Genomic DNA, 13,721 nt, shown 5'->3' on the forward strand with positions numbered 1-13,721 from the left:
ACGAAAACCACTTCCCATCGCAATCCACTTTCCATCGCATCCTCACCAATGCACTTGTTCCAGTGGCCCACAAGCTTGTGCAATGTGCATTCCATCTCAGAATAAACTTTTGACTGGTCATGCGGCCGCCGGCCTTCCATGCGAAACTTCATCGAAAGAAAACTTGTGTTGCATCTCCTCGAGATCTGTGCCATGTGCAGGATGTTGCAGCCTCTCAAACCCAGTTTGTTGACGATTCTAGTTGTCTTGTGGCAATGCGTAGACAGCAGGCCACGCATTCGGAGCATATGCTGGCTTTGAGCTAGCAATTCACAATATCTTAGGTCGCCGCATGACCAGCCAAAAGTTTATCCTGAGATGGAATGCACAAGCTTGTGGGCCACTTGAACAAGTGCATTGGTGAGGATGGAGATTGCGATGGAAAGTGATTTTCGTTTTTGTGTTTCTGCAAATAAATGAGATTCGCAAAAACGCGGAAAAGGTTTAACTTGCTCGTATGTTTCAACAAGAGCTCATGATCATGGTTTCCAACACATCCAACAACGTCACGCAGAGTTGGAAAGTTACAGGAATACAGGTTCTCTCCGATAGCTCAGTTGGTTAGCGAGTGACTTCGTAAACGAAAAAGCTTCGAGATCAAGCGGCGCTGGTTCGACTCTCGGGGTGCGCGCTTGAGCAACGCAGTCTAAGGACTGCTCTCCATTCAGCGGCACCTAATAGATGGAATAATTCCCCGGCAACAACATCCGGTTACCGAGATGGTCAGAGTGATTTATATCCGATTAGGGTGATTATAATCGGAAATTCCGATTATAATCGGAAATTCATTCTGTCCATCTCGGTAACCGGCCCTGCGTCAACAGCCTCTACAGATATGTGAAACTACCAGGAATAACCTATCAAGGTGTCACAATCAATATGCGTAGCTGGGGTGACAGGCTGTATTAATGTTCTTGAAAAGATGAATTCTGTTCGACTTTGGACAACAAACATCACTACGTGGACAGAATTAAGTTATGAAAGTGCAGTAGGAACAGCTCATGGTCGAGAACAATGGTGCATTGTATCCAACCCTCAATACGAGGAAGGAACATAATGATGATGACGAATTCTGTTGTGGTGTTTCGACGATTACAAACCGATAGTAAAGTTTAGATACGCAATCTGTTACTGTGAAATCTGCTTCTAGAAGTATTTATGTACGTGATAGCATGGAAGCTACTCTGACTTGATGACGAGAAGAATGAGTTTTTGTGATGTAATATTACCCTAGTCTCTAGAATGCTCTGGCCCAAGCAACCTGTTATAAATAGCCGCGTGATTTGATTACAATTATTATTAGAGTTGTGTTGAGAGTTGTGTATCACGGTGATTAGAAGTTGTAATGAAAAGTACGTTGAAAACGATTGTAGAGTTCCAGCCGATATTGAATAGATTTAAAGGTGGAAGTTGTTGCCAATTGTAAAGTAGCTGTTGTAAGTAGTAGTGCATATTTATTTTTAAATCGACGAAGTCGTTTGCTGCTCAGAATTTGATTTCTTTATGTGGTGGAAATGGTGAACCATTCGTCAGTTCAAGCATTTCATCTATCATTTCACAAGTAAAACTATTAGACCATTTATCTGACTGTTTAACGTTTGATTATCCCAATAAACTACGTCATCAATCTTTCCTAAGTCTGTTTACGTGTAAGAAGAACTAGAAAAAATTGTGACACAAGGCTTTGTCAGCCCGAGAATAAAGATTGAAAACCAACCACATCTTACCTTCTCTTTATCCCCAGCTTGGGTGTACTTCTGGCAGGCTAGGTGATACTCTCCTTGCTTCACGCAGCAATCCCCCAATTTAATGAGCAGGCCTTCCCTGCAAAAGCGGATAACTTTCAATGACACGAAGAAGGAATGTCAGGAAGCAACAACCCACAAGATGACTAATCATAATTATGTGGTGACTCATCAAAATGTTGTCAATCACGAACATACCTCTTGTTTTTATCCATAAAATCTTTGGGAATGGTCAGTTTTTCCACAAGTTTTTCGTTCATCCTCACATCATGGAGGTCACACACAGATATTGCTTCTTCATACTACCAAAAGAAAAGGTTGGCAAGGAGTCAAAACAAAGCGACAGATATCTCATAACTACATTGATGTTGGTTAAATGACAAACAAAAGTTCTTTTGGAACTGCAAGTGCCAACTAGAACCGCAACTCGTTTGACTCGTAAATAAAAATTGATGGGTTTGAAATATTGAACTTGCTCTGGGCCCAAACCTGCTGTCCGTGCCCAGCCACTCACCCGCCTGGCAGCGACCAGCATGGCGACCGCTCTGTCGTGTTGTTGATGTTCCGTGAAGAAGTCAGCACATCGTTCCAGTAGGACAGGATCGGTGTGCTCATCCAGCTCCTGAGAGATCAGCTCCAACGCCGCAAACTGTTCGCTCTCGAACGCCAACTCGAGTGCTTCAGAAAAGTGGCCGGCCTACGGAAGATGACAGCAGAGAGGGCATTACAATTATATAGGGCAACATTGCTTTCAACAAATAAGATAGTTTGCGAAAAATAACCACGCACAAGAGCAGGAATTAGTTCAACATACATTGACAAGAAAGTAGCAACCAATTTTTAAGTTTCGTCATACAATACAACCGACTCCTTCCATTAATTTGTACATGTGATCATTTCTATTCTACATAAAATATAACAAAACTCGGATAAAAAATAAACCACAACTTCACTTCTTGGCCGAGCTTACTGCTAGCAGCATAACACGAAGTAAGTGCAGGGTCAAGTTTGGATAAGCACTTTTAGTTTTCTTTCCAATATTTTAGTAGAAAAAAAAGCAGTTGCGTGCAGCTTGGAATATTGTATGGTAGCAAGACATGGATGCTAAAAGAGAGTAAACTGGCAATTATGAGAACGAAAAGGGCAATTGTGAGAGCAACGTGTGGGGTGAAAACGTGGAGGGAAATACTGAAACACTGATGGATATTCTAAAGACTAGAGACTATTGATCAACTTACAAGGCCAAGTGGGGTAAGATAGTATGGGCATGTACTAAGGAGGAAGGGAGGAAGTTTTCTTCGAAAAGCATGGACTTTGAAGGAGGGTGGGAAGAGAAAATAAAAACGTCCAAAAAGAACAGGCGACCCTACTGGTGGAGACAAAACCGAAATTTGATGATGATGATGAAAAAGAGAAGTTAAAAAGTTATTGTGGCTAAAGGTGGAAAGCAACTTGAATGCTCACATTGATTCATGCAAATTAAGTAAACAGCAGCATCCGGCATTGTATTATTTTACACCCTCAAACAGTTCAAGTCACTGCTGTTCGGCTAATTACTCCAACACGGAAACATGGGAACACTTCAAAAAGTGTCTATTTGTGTACAAAGTTTTCTTTGGTCTGGCGCTTAGTTATCTTTATGCTAAGGATATTGTAAGCCCGCCAGACTTTTGCGTTCTCAACATCAATTTATGTGACCCTTTATCTAAGACGCAATATGGCAAACGAAGCTTCTCAGTTGTTGCTGCCAGTTGCTGGAGTTATATTTACTTATTTGGATAAAAATAATTTGAAAATTTATACGAATTCAAAACTTAGTTGAAAAAATTCTGTTTAACTGAACAGCATGAATGAATTCTTTTATCACTGTCATCGTCATGTAGGCTACAGCGTCCAGGAGCATGTTTTACACTGTGGATGCGCGCTGCGTAATCTCTTTTAATGCTCTTTTATAATTTCATTATTATATTTTTCTCGATAAATTAATAACTTGTGTTTCAATCGCATGGAACTCAAAATATTTTTCAATTAGGCCAAAATTTAAAAGAAATTAACAAGCAATTTTTCTATCAGGCTCCGTGCAAGTAGTGTATGAGTTTTTCAATAGGTTGCTTTCAATCCCTGGTGTTGCTGGCCGTTTGTACGAACGAAGAATTGAGGACAGCTTAAACATTAAAACAGATGATTCACTATTTGTAAAAATCTGTTCAAAACAGCTTAATTTCGTTTCCGCAAATACGTCACATGCATGGGATCGTCACTGCGCATTGTCATGCCAACCAAAAAGGCCACCTCATGAGAAATGTTCAAATTAGCCAGCAAAATTTGCTTTGTTTACAGAGTTTTCAACTACAAGCAAAAATGATATCAGAAAGTATAACAATGAAGCAAGAGCGTACCTTGTGATAGAGCATGACAGCCTTGTCAACAGCATCCGGTCGATCTTCGTAGTATCTCGCTGCCTCCACCATATCTGCGGGAGAACTGAGCAAGGCCAGGTTCATCAGCTGATCTTCAAATCCATGTTCCTGCAACGACACAGCAACCGGTCACATGGCCTCCCAGACCATCACTGCATCGGCCGATAGTGGCAGAAATGAGTGCAGGAGAACCGTAAGATGAAGCTGGTAAACTGTTTGTCGCATTGAGTAACAAGGCTTATGACAATGATACGAGACATTCAACCGCTTCAAGTGGACAGTTTGCTGGGTTGGTTCACAAAAACAGAAAAGTTTTATGAGTCAATAAAGCAAATTATTAAGGAATATAGAGAAATTAAGTTGTCAGACTCGCCTTGCAAATACGGATGGCGTTCCCGAAAGCTCGGGCTCTGGTGAAGAAGTGGATAGCTTGCTTGACGTCATCGCCATTCTCGAACTGCCTGGCGAGGTGGTAGCAAGCGGCCCTGTCCCCGGTCTCGTTGGCCACCTCGGCCGCCTGGAAAGTCAATTGAAGTTTATTTTCTTTCATATCAAGATTTATTCATGGCCGATCACTTCGACTTTGTTTGTACCGATAGACTAGTTGAACGGCGGAGCTCTGTTGAGGAGCATAGACAGCGATGTCTATCCAATACATTCGTATTTTTCTCTGCTTTCATCCCATCCAAAACTATGGCCTTTTCCTTCCTCTGAGTCTTCCTTTCCACACTCCTTCATTTCAGCTAGGGCCGAGGTTCCACCTTTTCACCCTACTCCCCCAGGTTCATGATGTTCTCGGACTACACTGAAAAGCTGGTATGCAGCAGTGAGTCTTTGCTTTCATCATCCAAGACAGGCAGACTTTCCACTCTACTTGGTAGATTGAAAATGGTGCAATCGTTGATGTGGTCGGCGGTCTGGTTTTGAATGTTTATCCTCGTACTGATAAAACCTTTCACAGTTTCGCATACTAGTAGAGGTACAGTATTTAATCACTGCTTCTCAGCAACACATTTACAAGAGCAAGATGTCACACATACTTCATCAAGTGTCTTATCGTCTCGTGGTGGCTGGTCCCGAGGCAATAATCTTCGCACTGAATGTTCTATGGGCAGGACACGTGCTAATGTAGTGCGAGTTTACGAAGTTACTAGTGAAAGCCGATGGTTTTTAAATGAGATATTTATTTCTCATGTTCCAAAAGGGTTCGTAACCACAGCACTATGCTTACAATTGCACAATCTCAAAAACATTAAGTTCGTCGTAGACCACATAGAACGAATCAGATTTCATTATAAACGAGTACAATAATGAAAGCTGCCCAATTAAATGTTAAGTTTTTCAGCTGTGTCCTTGACGACTATGTATGTAGCCAATAGGAAATTACCTTTTCTGGGTTTCCACAGTAACAATAGACTCTAACCAGTGACAATGGATCGGCAGCTTGTTTGTAAAACTGTAGAGCAGTTTCCATTTCTCCGGTCGACTCCATGTATTGGGCCCACCACTTTCTCAGCTTCCTGCAAGTGCCTTCGTTAAACAAGCCTAGCGGGACGGCGAAGATAAATGTTACTCTCAATTAATGAAGCTGGTACCTATGTGCTATTACCAGGGGGTTGGGGTTATCGACATGAAAATGTCTTCATTTCTCCGTTTAAACTTCAAAATTATTCCGCATCTATTTATGCTCATATTGATCGACTAATATTACTAAAACAATATAAGCTTGAAAATGGTCACTTCTAACCTCTACGTCTGTCCCGTGTCAAAAAGCTGTAAACAACACGTCACAACATTTATACGGTGGTGTCGCGCTAACCTGTCCTTGCTCTTCATGACGTACGCCTCCAGCATTTGCGTGTCGTCAAATAACATCCGCGGAACTTCGAAATAATGGTTGCCAGATTTTTCGTAGCTGCACAAACAACTTCCAATGATTTCGTCCTTAATGATTCTACTCGTTTTAAAGGCAAAAGCCACAACATTTAGACATGTAAAACGCAACTGAATGAATGTTTCATTATCCATACCAAGCGCTAGTGCTAACAACACATCAGACCACATGTGAACATACAACGAACCAGCCACAACTATTAAACGAAACTTACTTCGGGATCGCACCATCAATGTCGCCCGACGCTTCGAGATGCTTGGCGTACTTGTAGTAAGTCATCCTCAGGTGCACTCTGTCCGCTTGCCCGGCCGCCTCCAGTGCCTGACGACAACAAGATCGAACACTTCGTTGGTTTCATAACGCTCTCCACATGCTATTGGTGCATAACCATACAAGCATGTGCCACAAATACCAAAAGTAACTGACTTGCCCCTCCATGTACCAGACGGTCGAATGTTCAAACACATTCTTCTGGTGACAATCCCTCAAATGTGAGGTTTCATCCGCTGAACGAACACTTGTTGTGTGATTATTGTTCATAAATAAAGTTGTGATGGCAATCTCGCTATTGGATTCACAAGTACATGAAAACTGTTGTCAAAATAGTACATACATGTATACTTTGATCATTTAAATATATGATTATCTACACGTGGTCAATATTGCATGCAAGCAATGAAGTTAAGCCTGTTTATAAAACTATGTCCAAAATATAAATTTTCAAATTGAAGATGAACGATTAGCATTGAACCGAACGTGTTTGAATTCTGTTTACACAATGCTTAGATGCATTCAAACGATTCCAAAGATTTTCCACTGAAAGTTGCAAATCTTGTAATGCCACCAGAAACATACGACGCCCATCAAAATGAAAGGGGCCTCTATCAATGAAAATATGCATCTTGCTGTAGACATATGTTGCTGGCCGCTTGTTCCTGCCGTGTGTGGTTAATCGAATTCAAATTATCCACCTCAATAATCATTGTTTGTCATGGCGGAGAATACTATTAGACAAAGTTGAAAATTAATCTCCAGCAAGAAACACTTTGATCAACATTATTGCCTTGTGACATCATATTAAACACGACGACGTTGCATTAGGCCAGGAATAAGCAGGTAAAACAGCTCTGGTCTGAAAGGTGTACACCATGAATATTGAATAAGGTTAAAGAAAGCTGATAGTGCTAGTGCTACCTTGTCCCATTGTCCGGTGGCTTGGTAGAAAAGATTGAGAAGGTCGTAGCGCTCGCAGCTCTTGTAGAGTCTTTCGGCTTCATCCTGGCGGATAAATTGCATCGTTAGTCCACTGAAACATTCCGACAAACGGATAGGGACAGATTGGTGCAATACGACAAAGCGCTAAAGTTTAAAGATAAAGGTGAGTCCCATACTTAATTCTAAGCATCGAGAATGAGAAGATATAAGGTTCTCATCACACTAAGTCTTCGGCATTAAGGAGAGTAGGGTGGCTAGTTTCTCTTTCCCGGCCGCCCTTCTTTCTGGAATTATGCCCACCCAATTTATTACACCTTGGGTAGAGGTGGGCGGTGTTAATCAAGAACTAGCTTAAGCCGAGAGTCGAACCAGGTTTGTATTATTGTAAACCCATCGCCTCATCTGCTGCGCCATCCCATCGCTTAAATGTGAGGGTCATAAAAATTGACGACGTATCAATCTCAATTGAGATATTCACTTAATCTGAGAATTCAGTATAAACCTACATTCATTCCGAGCTCCACTGCTAATCTGGCAACCCTGGCGTCACGCTCCGGTTCATTTTCGGATTCTCTGAGTGCCCGCGCTCCTCTTGCGTGGCCCATATTAGCTAAACAGACCTTGGCAACATCTAAGCGACGCGTTTTGACGCACATACGAGCCATACTCTCCCAGACAGCGACACTGAAAAGATATCATTAGATTCAAACTAGATGCTTCATTGTTGATTTCTTCAGAGCTTGATGTGCCAAAACATTACTGTATGATGTCACTTCTATTCAAAATTCATTCAGCCAACCAAAACAAGTAGTCTCATATGTCAAGCCAAAATGTTGATAAATGTTATCAGAGCCCTTGACTGGTGGCGGCTCCCTGGTACTGACCCCTTGATGAGCTTGATGGCTTTAAACGCCTCATCCATGTCGCCAATGGTCAAGTAGTAGCTGAAGTTGAGCATCGCAGCTTGAGCAGCATCGTCGCAATCGTCCAAACCCTCGAAATCCCGCATGGTTTTCCTCGCCACCTTCTGCGAGAAGCGCGTGGTTTAATATTGGTGTGCCACCCAAGCTTGTTATCTTTTGCGAGAAACCGCAACCAAGAAAATAATACAAATGATCATGCAACATGACCAGATGTCGTTACGAGGTCACTTTGTGTTGAGAGCACAAGACGCTTAAAAGCTAGACCCCGCTTTGTTGCGCAAGACTCCACTCAGTGGCAACGACGCCCCACCCAAATCAGGACGTCATTAGCTGGCTGTGTGGAGGTAAGCGATGCTTGTCATCTGCCTACTTCACATCGTTTTATGATGACTTACCACGTTCACAGATGGCTCGTCCTCTGCGGTGGCGCTGGTGGGTGTCGGAGTGGACGAGAGCTGGAAAAGAATTATGTTGTTAAATTGATTCATCATCCCTAGTTTTAGCAACACTAACATATGCGTAAGCCACGGTCAGTGGAGAACTACTTTGGTTCGTCGATTGGGAAAACGTACATTTTCGGACTGAGAAAGCTTAATCCTGGAAAGTTTGCATACTTGGAACAATTTTGATTTCTTAAACTTTCCTCCACCCGACCGTGAATATTAGTACTAATAGTTTAAAGTTACCGCTAGGTGGCGATCTTACTCAAGAACAAATCGATCCACTATCTCAAAGCTGCCTTTCTAAACTATGCACAGTGGGAGTGGAACTATCGTCGCTTGATCTCGAAGCTAAATGAAGCATCGAGCGCAACATCAATGTAAAGATGGCAACACAGGCGGCGAGCGGGGCCTGTCCCGTACCAGAATATAATCTGCAGCACATGTAGCAAACTCTCGGTCTGCGATTCAACATGTTGGCCGCAAGATGGCATCAAATTCCTTCCAAGTAGCCGGTGCACCATAAATAACTTTAAGATATGATCAATAATAATGACGTAATATTGTGGCATGATGTTTTAACCAAGCCGGGTTCACACATAGCGATGGATGACGGACGACCGCAACTACCACGGACGTGGAAAACATTTTCTTGAACAAAAACAATCAGTTGTTTGTTTTTCACATCTATGATGCTGAACACAAACAATCTTAACTCCAGGTTGAAAACCCTCTTGCTCAATAAAGTGACTTTGCTTGAATAACATTACTCTTACATTTAGTTACATTACTGATACAGCTATAGTTTTGCGTTATGATTATTGCCTTAGTGCCAGTGCATTGCACCGAGTCACGTGCGTTTGATTACGTCGTGCCGCCCTGTGGCTGTGGTGGAATGGCCCGTTTCGGCTAGTCCGATTGGGCTAGTTCCCTATTTGGCTACAGTCTTTATCGGTTAGTTTGTACTCAGAATTTTTTTAAAAATCCAACGAGAATCCTTCTGTAATCTAACAAAATCCTTCTGTAAATCCAACGACGCCTTCTGTTTATTTAGAAAATTTTGTATTTACAAGAAAAACAAATTGAAATGAAATTTAGCGAAAAATGTTTGAACTATTAAATTGAACTGTTTGTTCACATAAAATCGACAACGCCGCCTTCTGTTTATGTAGAGAATGTTGTATTTTATTTCACAATATCGTTTCTTTTATAGTTGAAATTATCGAAGCTTTGGATGAGTGGGGTTTAGACCTAACCATTGAGATCTCAAAACTAAAAAGCGAATTAAATTTATTTTTGAACTGTTAATGTTTGCTCAGATAAAATTGACATGTATCCTGCGTCACCGTCTGTATGCAAACTTAGAATATATTAGAATCCTCAACTATTACAAAATTCCAAATCCAACGACGCCTTTTGTTTATTTGAGGATTTTGTATTTTATTCCACAATTTGTCGTTTCTTTTGCATTCTTGCATTTTATCCAGTGTTTACCTTTGAGTGCCTTCCCAGACGGCAAAATCCGTCATTTTTACAACGATTCAACGTCTGCAGACGTTAAATCAATGTAAAAATGGCGGATCTTACTGTCTGGGTGAGCCATGTGATAAATTAAAGCCTTTGGTTGCGTCATAATGAATTGCGTAATTAATTCTCTCGACCAAGGAGCAAGACTACGCGCGTCGGTATTTGAAAGAGAATAGCGGAGAAAAAAGTGGGAAGCGAGGTAAAGTTGTTTACCACAGAAATGTGTGTCACCGCGCAATAATAACGAAATTCTTGAAAACCTTTTCGAATGCGCTGATTAATGATTTTAATTGGGAAAGAAAGCCAGAAAGTAGACATTTTTTATTCAGGTTAAAGTGAAACCACTCTATGTTGGACTAAAGCGCAAAGTAACTATCAAGTTGCCTTGCAAAGCGGAAGATCAAATTTCGCAAAACCGGTCGTAAAGTTGATTTTGCCCAAAAATTAGGTCGTTGAAATCAATGCTTCATTACTCGTAACTTTCACGTGATATAGGCCTAAATTTTTTTGTAGTCAGAGTGTAAAGATGGAGGTTTGATATTATCGAATTGAATCGCCGGTTAATACTCTAAATAGATGGATCGCGCATTATCGTAAAAAACTGTCCGTCCGCGCATTTTCCAGTGTTATACTATATATGATAATATATGACTTTGTTTTAGAGCATCAAATTTATGAGTTTTTACATGTATTTTGAACAATAACACACTCGAACAACTAACAAAACACTTCTATTTATCTCATTAACCTCTATTGTTAATAATGAAAAATGTTGTTTTGATGTAAAAAACATATTTTGAACTAACCCAGACAACAAAATTCGTCATTTTTAAATGACGAATTTTGCCGTCTGGGAAGGCACTCAAAGGTAAACACTGGATAAAATGCAAGAATGCAAAAGAATTGTAGTAGAATAAAATACAAAATTCTCTAAATACACAGAAGAATCAGACATACATCTCTCTGTTATCATTTTTAATGTAAAAATTCCTTTTTGTGGTCCCTTTGTTTGGAACAATTCCAAACTGTGCTGTTGAAATTTCCGATTTTAGTTTTGGTCTCAATCTCATCATCATGACTCGGAGTAAGATCTTTGTTAAATGATTCACACGCAGGGCCGGATTTAGCTGATGGGGGGCCCGGGGCACTTTTAGATTGGGGGGCCCTCCGTGCAAAAAATTTTTCGCGCCTATGTCGCGAAAAGCCACCTCTACGTCTACAGTAGCATTAATCCAGCACTGCACAGCATTTTGCAGAAACTTCAAACGCTAAAAGAGAAAATAACAACACAAAATCACATTTTTTCTACGTAGGGGGGCCCTTTAAAAGTCCAAGAGCCCGGGGCACCTGCACCTTCTGCCCCCCCCCCCCCTAAATCCAGGCCTGTTCACAAGGCTAATTGTTCTGTGGAGTGAGCGTTCTGTTGCTCCGGTTTTTTTTGGTAAAGTTATGAATATGGAACGTACCATATCACTAGGGATGTGTCCGGTGTCATAAATATGATTTAAGATCTCAGTGGTTAGGTCTAAACCCCACTCATCTAAAGCTTCGATAATTTCAACTATAAAAGAAACGATATTGTGGAATAAAATACAACATTCTCTACATAAACAGAAGGCGGCGTTGTCGATTTTATGTGAGCAAACAGTTCAATTTAATAGTTCAAACATTTTTCGCTAAATTTCATTTCAATTTGTTTTTCTTTGTCGGAATGCAAAAGAAATTTGATTGTGGAATAAAATACAAAATTATCTAAATAAACAGAAGGAGTCGTTGGATTTACAGAAGGATTTTGTTGGATTACAGAGGGATTGTTGGATTTTCAAAAAATTGCAGAATAGGAAACTAACCGATAAAGACTGTAGCCAAATAGGGAACTAGCCCAATCGGACTAGCCGAATCGGGCTGTAGCCGAATAAGGAAATAGCCGAATCGGACTAGCCCAATCGGACTAGCCGAATAGTAGCAGACCCGGCTGTGGAGTAGTTTGTAATTATTGCAGCAGGTCTTGGTACCCACTACACCAGCATTTCTTAAACTGGGGTAAATTTACCCCCGGGGGTAAATGAGCTATTTATCAAAATATCCACATCAGTTGACGGGACAGAAAAATTGTGCCAGTTGTAGGTATTGGTATTGTATACAACATTTCACCGCTTGACGGAGATAACTGGAAATGATCTCTTGAAGGATGACATCGTCAGTTATCTTGAAAACTTGCAGGAGGAGTTTGAACGATATTTTCCCGAGATAAATACTGGCAGCATTTTGATGATAGTAGCGAGAAATCTTTTTGTATGTAAAGTGAAAGATGTTCCTGAAGCAATCCAAGAAGAATTTATAAAATTAACAAACGATTCTTTTGCAAACGATGAGTTTCACTCTTGCAACCTAGAAAAGTTTTGGGTTAAAATATAACATTGCTATCCAAGGATAGGTATTCAAGGTCTGAATGTTCTGGTCACGTTTTCTTCAACTTACCTATGCGAATGCGGCTTCTCTGCATTGCTTACTATCAAACCTAAAGCACGACACCAACTTCATGTTGAGTCTGATATTTGTTGTGCACAGTGCCGGTCTTAGGGCATTTCGGGCCGTGTGCGGAATATGCTTTGCGGCCCCAATGACAATGACCCCATTTAGTAGCGTAGCTAGGTAATTTGAAAAAGGGGGGGTTGACGACCGGCGGGCGAAGCCTGACGCTGACGGTGTGTTCTCCGAAGGCGACACCCAGCGGCGGAGGGATCTGGGAGGCTTCCCCCAGAAAATTTTGAACAATTACTGCATTTTCTCAGTAAATTGCGAGCGCCCATAATTTGCGGGCCCTGTGCGATCGCAAGGTTTGCACACCCCAAAGACCGGCACTGGTTGTGCATTATCTCCAAAGTTACCAGACATTAAACAACTCGTTGCCAAAAAGCAAGGACAGCCGTCGCATTGAATATGACTGATGGAATTTGTTACTTTCGTTTTTTAATACATGAAAAATGAGTATATACCATTTTATCTATTGGGGGTAAATCTGATATTCATCTTTATTAAAAGGGAAAAACATACAAAAAAGATTAAGAACCACTGCACTACACAGTGATTTGTCACTTGTGCACAAAGCTCTACTCGTTTACTCGTTACTCGTTTACTCGTCGTTCTACTCTACTCGTTTTATTCTAGATTTCACCGACATAGTATTTCTATAATCCTCTGCTTAGTAAATTTTATTTGAATTTTCAAGTGTTTGCCATTATACTTGCTCAAGCTAAGTCAAATTGAAATTACAATATTCGATAGTTGCGTTTTGCTTAAACTATGAAGAGAAGAAAAGGCAGAAATAAAGAAATGAATATGAAGTGCCGGTCATGAACATTTTTATTTATTTAATTAATTTGTAATTTTTCGTTTGTTTTTGGTCCATTTATGCTGACATCTATTGATATTGTAGGCTAATTCTTATTTCGACTCAGTTGTGCTGACATCTATTGATGTAGGCTAATTTTTATTTCGACTCAGATATGCTGACG

At 40.8% G+C, this 13,721-nt stretch overlaps 1 protein-coding gene across 1 annotated transcript in view; it reads right to left on the bottom strand.

The window, feature by feature from the left end:
• The window catches only part of LOC145786819 (intraflagellar transport protein 140 homolog), a 78,721-nt gene that overhangs the window by 14,435 nt on the left and 50,565 nt on the right, over window positions 1-13,721 (bottom strand). The window contains exons 18-29 of the mRNA XM_082598559.1: window positions 8,632-8,691; window positions 8,198-8,340; window positions 7,820-7,997; window positions 7,293-7,376; window positions 6,313-6,419; window positions 6,024-6,119; window positions 5,592-5,724; window positions 4,578-4,721; window positions 4,184-4,312; window positions 2,299-2,481; window positions 1,983-2,086; window positions 1,767-1,863 (exon numbers count right to left, since the gene is read on the bottom strand). Coding sequence (XP_082454685.1) covers window positions 1,767-1,863; window positions 1,983-2,086; window positions 2,299-2,481; window positions 4,184-4,312; window positions 4,578-4,721; window positions 5,592-5,724; window positions 6,024-6,119; window positions 6,313-6,419; window positions 7,293-7,376; window positions 7,820-7,997; window positions 8,198-8,340; window positions 8,632-8,691 — 1,458 coding nt within the window. The remainder of the gene's footprint in view (window positions 1-1,766; window positions 1,864-1,982; window positions 2,087-2,298; window positions 2,482-4,183; window positions 4,313-4,577; window positions 4,722-5,591; window positions 5,725-6,023; window positions 6,120-6,312; window positions 6,420-7,292; window positions 7,377-7,819; window positions 7,998-8,197; window positions 8,341-8,631; window positions 8,692-13,721) is intronic.

Source organism: Aplidium turbinatum, chromosome 17, assembly GCF_918807975.1.
Source record: "Aplidium turbinatum chromosome 17, kaAplTurb1.1, whole genome shotgun sequence".
Taxonomy (NCBI): Eukaryota; Metazoa; Chordata; class Ascidiacea; order Aplousobranchia; family Polyclinidae; genus Aplidium; species Aplidium turbinatum.